The sequence below is a fragment of the Elaeis guineensis genome, chromosome 4 (genome assembly GCF_000442705.2).
Source record: "Elaeis guineensis isolate ETL-2024a chromosome 4, EG11, whole genome shotgun sequence".
Lineage (NCBI taxonomy): Eukaryota > Viridiplantae > Streptophyta > Magnoliopsida > Arecales > Arecaceae > Elaeis > Elaeis guineensis.
In genome coordinates, this window is record NC_025996.2 from 42,236,525 (window position 1) to 42,246,106 (window position 9,582).

At 38.8% G+C, this 9,582-nt stretch overlaps 1 protein-coding gene across 1 annotated transcript; it reads left to right on the forward strand.

Moving 5' to 3' along the window:
* Positions 1–6,598: 6,598 nt before the first annotated feature.
* On the forward strand, positions 6,599–9,089 carry LOC105034597 (pentatricopeptide repeat-containing protein At5g39350). Its single transcript, XM_010909810.4, is given in 4 exon segments — positions 6,599–6,851; positions 6,854–7,000; positions 7,003–7,908; positions 7,911–9,089. Coding segments are annotated over 4 exon segments (2,028 nt in total). The 5' UTR covers positions 6,599–6,787; the 3' UTR covers positions 8,822–9,089.
* The last annotated feature ends 493 nt before the right edge of the window (positions 9,090–9,582 follow it).

Below are 9,582 nucleotides of genomic sequence, written 5' to 3' on the forward strand. Positions count from 1 at the left end.
ATCTTAAATTGAAGAAATCACATCTATGAACAAATACTCTCTATTACCTAACGTTGCTGCGAAAAAGTTCAACATCAATGGAAGGCAATAAAAGGAGGCATCGAGAGGAGGAATGAAGATTTTCTCACCTCTGGGATCGGCTGGACTAACACCAACATTAAAGAGAGACTGCTCTGATAGCAACTTCTTGAGTGGGAGAATCCTATATCTCCTCAAGGTTGTGGAGTACCCTAGATCTTCATCTCCGAATTTTGAAAATCAAAAGTCAGAATCTCTCGACCAACCCTAGTGTGGACATCTCCAATCTTCTACAGAAAGATTGAAAATGAAAAAGAACCAAACCTTCCAATTATGTACCAAAGATGGAGCTCTCTTTATCAATGTGGAGACTCTCCTTGGTGGGGAGACGTATCACCGATCTTCGGTATATCTCTTCACAGTACAAAAGGGCAAAAAATGGATAGAGAAGGCTGGACCCCGACTCTAGAGCAAAGAACCAAAAAATCGATAATAAAATGGAAGGAGTTCAGAATGACAGAACACAAAGGAAGGTCAAAAAAGTAAAAAATCTCAACAACAAAAGGGTGAATAGGAAGCCTAAGTCCAACTTTAAAGGCCTCTTCATACAAACTTATCCTATCAAGAGGAGGATTGCTTACTCTACCACTGGAACCAGGAGACTCTAATTCAAAGATGGTTGGGATCTTGTATCGAGCATAAATGTAATTCAAACCCCTAACTTCCAACTTAGATTCAATTTGGTCTAGAGCAAAAGATGTGGCGCTATGCTCCTCACCTCTACTAACGGGAATTCCCTCAGAAGTGGAAAAAAGCGATTCGAAAGAGCTATTTTCGCTATGACTCCTAGAATCCGCCATTAGAGACACAAGAAACAATCGAACTAGAAAGGTAAAAAGGAGATAGAAAAAAGAGAGAGGGGAAACCAACCTGCTGCGATGCAATAAGAAAGAAGAAAATGATGATTCTTTGAGAGATGAAGATGACTGTTTGAAAGAAAATTGCTGACGAACCGAAAAACCCACAAGATGTGAAGGAAAGTCGGAAGAGAAAAAAGGTTTGAGAACATTCAAAAAAAGTCAGACCTCCTTTTTAAACATGAAAAATCAAAACTATCCAGCTACTGAATCCTATCTGTTCGTTCGATGATTGACACGTAGCACAATCTGTAGATGGTAGAGAGGCGTCAGTCAACCAATTAATGATATACATAGAAAACGAGGTGCGCCATTCCCTTGATTCTGCCAATTGCCTTTTAGTCATGATTGCAGTTTGAAATAACTCCTTGGTCCACCCAAGAAGTATATGCGCCACTTTTACGAAAAGGATGATGCGTCTTCGACCCATCGAAATTCTGGTACTCCCTTCATTCGAACTGACTCGGAAGTAGAGGATATGTATTGGGAGATATTTTCTCCTTGAGCTAAAGATAAGGGTAAGTGACTAGGAATGAGCTTATAGATGCAGTAAGATGGTCCGATCCTAGCTTCGACTTATGATGATCCTTGAACCCTAGCCACAGTCCCGAGTAGAATTCAAGGATCGGCCATTCTTAGCTTCGTCATCATATTTACTTCTGTCTTTACAACAACTGGCTTTCAACACAGATGACTGCAGATAGCAGAATACTTAGATATACTGAGTTCTAAATTCGGCTGTAAGCATCACCGATCCTCATCTCGTTGGATGAGATCCAACTCGACCATTTCCTTCCCTCAGTACCCGCTCTCATTATATTATACCGAACTCTTAACTAAAAAGGCAGGGCCAATCCCACCTGCACCTTAATTCAAAATTCAAAATCGCCTATAACTTTCAGTCGGCTCCGGAATAGAAAAGATAAATGCAATAACCACTCCATCAATTTCGATTGAGAGTTCCGTCACGTTGTACCTGAATCGGCCCCATGATCTCTCTCGACAGTTATATGATTTCATCTTATAAAAGAACCTACAGGGGACCTCTCAAGGATACGCAACCATAATCTTCTACACTCCTCTTCTATTTTTGTATAATCTGATTTGAGCGTCGGAGTATTTCTACCGGAGCCAATTCCAATCGGGACTTGCTTACAGATTTTTTTTTCGAGAGAACGTGCCACCGCTCCAACAATATTCAAACGTGATCTAGATTTCAGCGGCAACTGATGCCTTGAAGCCCATGCCATGGTAAAGGACTTCATGAACTAGTCCCGCTGTTATCCCCAAATGCATCGCCATTTAATTACTTAAAATCCACCGCTTAAGGAAAAGGAATGGAATTGCTTCAAAAAAAACATTCTCATCAACTTGTGTAAAATTAGAATACATAGAGGGTATTTATAGGTTTTGGCATCCTTATACGGGATAAAGTCCCAGAAAAACATGAAAAAATCTTAAAATATCTAAACAAGGTTATCTCATAGAAAGGATGTTTCGAGAAGAAAATAGCTTTCCAGGGTAACCTAATTGCTGTTGGAGGGGCTTTAGGATTAAGTTCTCTTGGAATCTGACTAAGAGCTATCTTCAGATTCTTTAGAGGATTTGTTAGCACCGTTGTGGTCTCAGCATTATCAGATGATGTAGTGTTGATCTTGAACTTATAGGTTTCTAAAAGTTACATCCATCATAGAGATCTTTGATCTTTTGAGGGTAGACTTCACACCATCCAATGAGATTGACAGTGCACTACCATAAAATTAGTCCCACAGGATTTTGGTCCTCTCTAGTTCCTCGGCCAACTCTAGCATTCATCATCCAAACTTTAATATGTTGGTGGAAATGCTTTGTATGGATTTGATTTCTCTTATTTTCAATTCTTTATTTTTTTCAATCATAAGTATGTCTACAATTAAAATGTGAGGATTATCGTAGACAGCTTATGAACTATAGATCTAGTACAAATTAAGTGTTGATGGTGCTGAATTTTTTAAGTTGGCAAAGTTATTAGGTGTTGGATAAAAATAATCGATGTTTGAACTTGACTGCCCCAAATTTAACCGAGCTTCATCTCACTTCTCATTCTAATTCTAAAAAAATGCATATTGAATTATTATGTCTTTCTTTGATGATTAAGTCTTTGAAACACTTCTCATTCTATTTCCTTAGCACATTATTTGACCAAATTGTTGTACCATCCTATGTTTATAATAAAGGTCTCATTTCTGTGTGGAAGGCAGATAAATCCATAGGACTCTATAATCATAGGTAGGAATAGTATTGCATATATTGGAATGTATTATGATCCTCATTTAGATATCCTTTTTTGGGTTCATATTAATGCTTGTTCAGTGAAAGTTTGGTTATTTGCATTCTTCATTTGTGCATTTTATGTAATGATATTATGCTGCCTGACTTATTTAAATGTATGTATTATAAATATGTAGCTTAACAGAATTCTCAAAGGAGATATTTGAATCAATGGCATTGGTTCAATTTGGTTCATTGTTATGATATGAAATTATTAATATAAAATTGGAGTTTAATTTTTGTTATATCAAAGCCTGTACAATTGTTTGTTATGTATGTTATTAAGGTTCGTTATCAGATGCAAGTTATCTCTATTTTTAAATATATAAGACATACTTAAAATCCCAACATTTATTACAAGTGACTTAGATTATGTCTTGCTATTTGCATGTGTTTTTATTTATAGTTAGATGAATTTAACTAATTGCGGATGTATGTGAGTTGTATAAGAAAAGTAGTTTTGTTGAATTAATATGATTGATGAAGGTTTATGTTATCTATCAGCTGATTTAATGGCATTGGTGCGACAATCATTTTCTGCAATTCAAGGATTTATATGTTTATCAATAAGACTAGTTGTTGAGACACAGATTCATGTGGAGATAACAAAACTTGCTCACTTTATAGTAAAAATAGAGGGCAGCAATCAAGATTTTATATCCCATTTAGATGGGATGGTTCTCTTAGCCGTTCCATCTCATTTCTATCAGAAAATAAGACTAGGACATCAGAATTTCGAAATCCATCCATGGAGAGAAAAGAAGAAAGAGAAGTGGAAAAAAAAGAAGTGAAAGGTAAAAAGTAAAAGGAAAGAAAAATAAAAAAAATGAAAGAAAGAAAAGGAAGCGAGAAGAAAAAGAATGGAAAGCAAGAGAAAAGAAAGGAAAGAAAAATAGGAAGAAAAGGGAAAATAGAAAGCAAAGAAGGGATAAAAAAAAAAGGAAAGAAAAAGCAAGGAAAGAAAATAGGTATTAGGTATATGAAAAAGAATAATTAGAATGGAAGAAAGAAAAAATGGAAAGAAAGAAAGGAAACAAGAAAGAGAAAGAGATGGAGGATATGTATCAAGATGCATGACTATGATAGCTATCGAGATAGGATGGAATTATGAGGCATTCCATTCTATAGAGATACTAGAATATTTTCATCCCACGAGATTTAAAATCTTGACAACAACGTCTATCTCTAAAATGAATAATGATATGTAACAGATTTTGATAGGTAACTAGATACAATGCTAACTAGAGCTTTCTTATTCAATTTAAACCAACCTCTACAGGGAATTGGGTGCAGGCAATAATTAAACAATTGCTTGGTTAATAAAAATTTTCCATGTACCTTGCTAATGGAATTTGTCATTAATAAAGGTTGTAAATGATGCATGGTCCTTTTATTTTCCATAGAAATTTCCTGATCTCACCTTTACCGAATGCATGAAATTTGGACTCTAATCCTTCTTAAAATAGGATCCAAAACTAGCTTTGACATTAGCTTTAAACCAATGGTGAATGCAAGAAATTATAAACTTTATTACCTAGTTATAGGGGTGAAAACAATGAGCTGAAATTAATGCTAAGCACCTCTGGCTTGGCTGATCCTATTAAAAGGTTATCTGAATTGAAGTCAAGCTTGACCATATACATTTGGCCTTGGTTCATTTGTTAAATAAACCGTGCTTGAATGAGCTGGTTATTAGCTGAACTGAGTTTTTATTTACTTTTGGAAGTCCAATGTATTCTGGCTCATTCAGCCATTAGTTTATTTTTAAAAAGAACATGGTGTTTAATAAAATATAGATGAACCTAAAAAATGAAAAAGTGAAAATATCTAAATCTAAGCCTATGCTAATATCTATCTATGCTTGAATTTCTTAATCAAGATGGTCGTATTGCTCTGTTGCAATAATGAACTAATGAGCATCGAAAGATCGGAATTTCCACCGGAAGATGCTTGTCCAACTTAGACTTGATCCACATAACAACTAAAGGTGTGCATACCTGAGCTGATGGATTTAATATAATATGCATTTTGGATTTAATATATGTTACATTTATCTTTTGTTCAAGAAATTTTCATTTATCAATACTAAAATTTTTCAATCCCAAATGCTGGGGAACTTTTGGCAGGAGAAGTATCCACCAAACTCCTTGATGGAGGGACTGTTGGCAGCCAAGGCCTTCTGCAATGGACCCCGCAGGAGGACAACTAAAAGGTCAAATTTTCACCATGGATGTGCTAAGATGACATGCTGGCGAAGCTTGCCTTGGTATTTTATGGGGGGAGAAAAAAGTCCAAGAAGGTAAAAAGTTATTGGTCAAGTGTTGTCACCTTTGGGAAAGAATCATGGTCATAAAAAATTGGCACTGCAATGTTGACGAATACATATGATACTTGTGGGGAGGCAGGTCACAATGCCGTCATCAGAGGAAGATCCAAAGAAGTAAAAGATTGCTGCAATATTTGTTGACACACATGTGCGCACATACGCGCGTGTTCGTGTGTGCACGTGTGTCTGATCGTACTCGCGAAGTGTGGTCACCATTCGGGGATACAAGAATGTGAAAGATTGCTATTGAAATGTTTGTTGGCATACCTTTTTTTTTTTTTTTCCTTTCAATTTCTGTACCTGTGACGGAATTTGACCCTAATCATCCAACCGACTCATCTTAGTAACTACTTTTCATCCTAATGTGATTTTAGAAAGAATAAACTTTTTCACTCGTGCTACCATGCCAACATGCCTTGCTTTTGGTCCAATTAAATTACCATTGTACACACAAAAAAATAAAAATAAAAATAAAAAATCGAACACAGCTGAAATTAGCAGGATTCTTCTTAGGAGGGCCCGAATGGCAAACAAGGAGGCTGTTTACTCCCCTCCCATCGCGACCCTCTACCGTCCTTTCTTCCATGCGGCAACCCCACCAAGCGTCGCACCGGCCGCCGCCGACCATTGTCCTTTGTTATGTCTCTATTTCATCCTCCTCGTTATCATTGTCTCTTCCAGCACTGCATATAATGAGAGATATAAAATTATTATGTCCGATAGTTAATTGCAATATAGCAAATTACTTATTAATTATTGTACTTTTTATTTTTATATAATACATCATAATTATAAAAATATAATAAAAATAAATAAAATATTATCATAATCTAATGATCCATATAGATATGGATATAATATGATACTAAATATATATAATTATTAATAATATTAATAAAAAATTATTCATTTAATATGGTTTAACAATCTAATAAGGTGGATGGAAATCTTTGCAAAAACTGAGTCGGTGTACGTCCGCGCGTGTGTATATATATGGATAGATATATGTATATTAGTTTAGATGGGAACCTACATAATTGGACTCCTTTTCCTTTCTCTCGAAAATTATTCAAGTTTGCAAAATATACATTTATAGGTCTTAAAGATGGATTTTAGTATAACACTAACCTAGCCTCCCAGGCCACAATCACTTCAGTAAAGTACTCGGCAAAAACCAAAAAAAAAAAAAAAAAATCTTGGGCTCCGTAGCTCGTGAATGAATGGCCCTTTCTGCATCCCTTCCAATTTTTCTCCTGCCTTGCTCCCTCTCACCGCAACGCAATCCTCTCCCTCCTTCGATCCCTCACCCGCTCCAAAGCCCTCCTCCCCGGAAAACAAATCCATGGTCTCCTCATCTCCTCCGGTCTCCTCCTCAACTCCTCCACTTCGGTCTCCCTCATCTCCAAACTCGCAGCCCTTTACTCTTTCTGCGGCACACCGTCCATGCCCGCCTCCTATTCGACAAAATTCCCAGGAGGATGAAGACCTCCGTCCTCTATAACACCCTCATCCGAGGCTACGTCCAATGCGGCCTCCACAGCGACGCCCTCCACCTCTTTGCCCATATGGTATCCTCCGGCCTCCGCCCCGATAACTTCTCCTATCCTTTCGTTCTCAAGGCTTGTGGTGATCTCTCGCTGCTTCATTTGGGGAGTGTAATCCATTGCAAGGCACTGGTTTCCGGGTTCGGTTCGAACGAATATGTTCAGAATTCTCTAATGGCTATGTACATGAACTGTGGGGAGAAGGGCTCGGCGACGATGGTGTTTGATGGTACGACCAACAGAACTGTTGTTTCTTGGAACACCATGATCGCAGGATACGTCCAAAATGGGTGTGATGAGGAGGCAGTTTTGATCTTTGATCGGTTGGTGGGTTCTGGTGTGGAGATTGACCGGGCCACTGCGGTGTCGGTGCTGCCGGCATGTGCTCATTTGAAGGACTTAAGGAGGGGTCTGCAGGTCCATGAGTTGGTGGAGGAGAAGGGATTTGGAGGATATGTTCCAGTAAGAAACGCTTTAATTGATATGTATGCAAAGTGTGGTAGCTTGGAGGAGGCAAGAAGAGTATTTGATAATGGAAAGTGTGAGAGGGATGTTGTCTCATGGACTGCGATGATAGGAGGGTATGCTCTGAACGGGAGGGAGAGAGAAGCCCTTGCTCTTTCTTGCCAGATGCAGTTGATGGGAGTTGCACCCAATTCGGTGACAATGGCTTCTTTGCTCTCAGCTTGCAGTACATTGGCATCTATAAAGCATGGCAAATGCATTCATGGGTTGTGTATCAGACTGAGGCTTGAATTGGATATCATTGTGGAGACTGCTCTTATTGACGTGTATGGAAATGCAATAGCATGAACTTGAGCTTGCTGGTGTTTGCCAGGGGGTCAAAAAGAGCAGGGACATGGAATGCAATTATTTCAGGGTATGCCCGACATGGGCAGACAGGAGATGCTATAAAACAGTTCAAACTAATGTTAGCAGAAGCAGTACAACCTGATTTCGCTACAATTGCAAGCCTCCTTCCAGCCTATGCAGAGTCTGCAGACTTGCAACAAGCCAAGAATATACATTGTTACTTATATAGGATGGGCTTCACTGGGAGTTTTGAGGCAAGCACTGGTTTGGTTGATATCTATGCCAAGGCTGGGAACTTGGGCATGGCTTGGGAGCTCTTTGATAAGCTACCGATAAAGGATTTGGTGTCTTGGAGTGCGATGATAGCTGGGTATGGAATGCATGGGCATGCAAAGACTGCGATTTGGCTTTTCGATCAGATGGTGGAGTCTGGAGTAGAGCCTAATGAGGTCACCTGCACTTCTGTGCTGTATTCGTGCAGCCATGCTGGTTTGGTGGATGAGGGCCTGGGCTTGTTTGACAGAATGCTAAAGGTGCATGGGATGAAACTGCGTGTTGATCACTATGCATGCATTGTAGATCTACTTGGCCGTGCAGGTCGGCTCAAGGAAGCATATGAACTGATCAGAGGGATGCCTTTTGAGCCAAACCATGCAGTGTGGGGTGCTCTTCTTGGTGCTTGTGTAATCCATGAGAATGTGGACTTTGGAAAGTTAGCTGCCGAGCACTTGTTTGAGATTGAGCCAGAGAACACAGGGAATTATGTGTTATTGGGGAATATCTATGCTGCACTTGGGAGGTGGGAAGATGTGGAATCTGTGAGGAGAATGATGGTGGAAAGAGGGTTAAGGAAAGAGCCAGGATGTAGTTTAATTGAGGTCAGGAATGTATAGCCATGATGATACTGGTAGCAAATTGTCAAATTAGATTGCTGAGTGGCTTTAGTAACTATTTTGCTCTCTAAATGCTTGTTACGGCGAACCAGATTGTAGGTTATTTGGCAAGGGCATCATTTCTGATGTTTCATTATTTTCTAAAACCTTGTTTTCTTTATTGTTCCATGTTTCTGAATTATTATTACTTTGACAAAGTTATTGTAGTCAGATAATTGATGGCTTGTGGAAGACATTGTCAGTGAATATTTCAATGAATTACGAGGAAGGTCATTCTTTGATTTTGCTGTTACTGGCAAGGTGTCCACTATATGATACATGATCTGGCAAAGTTTATTTCAAGAAAAGAATGCATGCAATTATGGCTGAGCGGTACACAATGCCTTTATTTTGAAGGATATAACCTTAATAGCTTGTCTGAATCAGTAGGTCTCCTCCACATCCCATGTATATTGGATCTCTGTCTGTGTTTTATTAAAGGGATAGCAAGCCTTAGAAACCTAGGATGAGTCGAACCTGGTCATTGTGGTATCAAAAGGCTGCCTGATTCCATTTGTCTTGAAGAGTTAACCGGTGACATAGGAAGCCTTGCTAACCTCCGCCACCTGGATCGTGTGGATCCTGGACTTAAGAGCCTGGGACCAAGAGGACAGAGGCTGTTTTGATGTGTTAAGGTGATATTTGGTTATGGAATAAGTAGGAAAGGAATATCTCGTGTACTGTTGAAGGGATAGGTCGGCTCCACAGAATAGACATGTCTT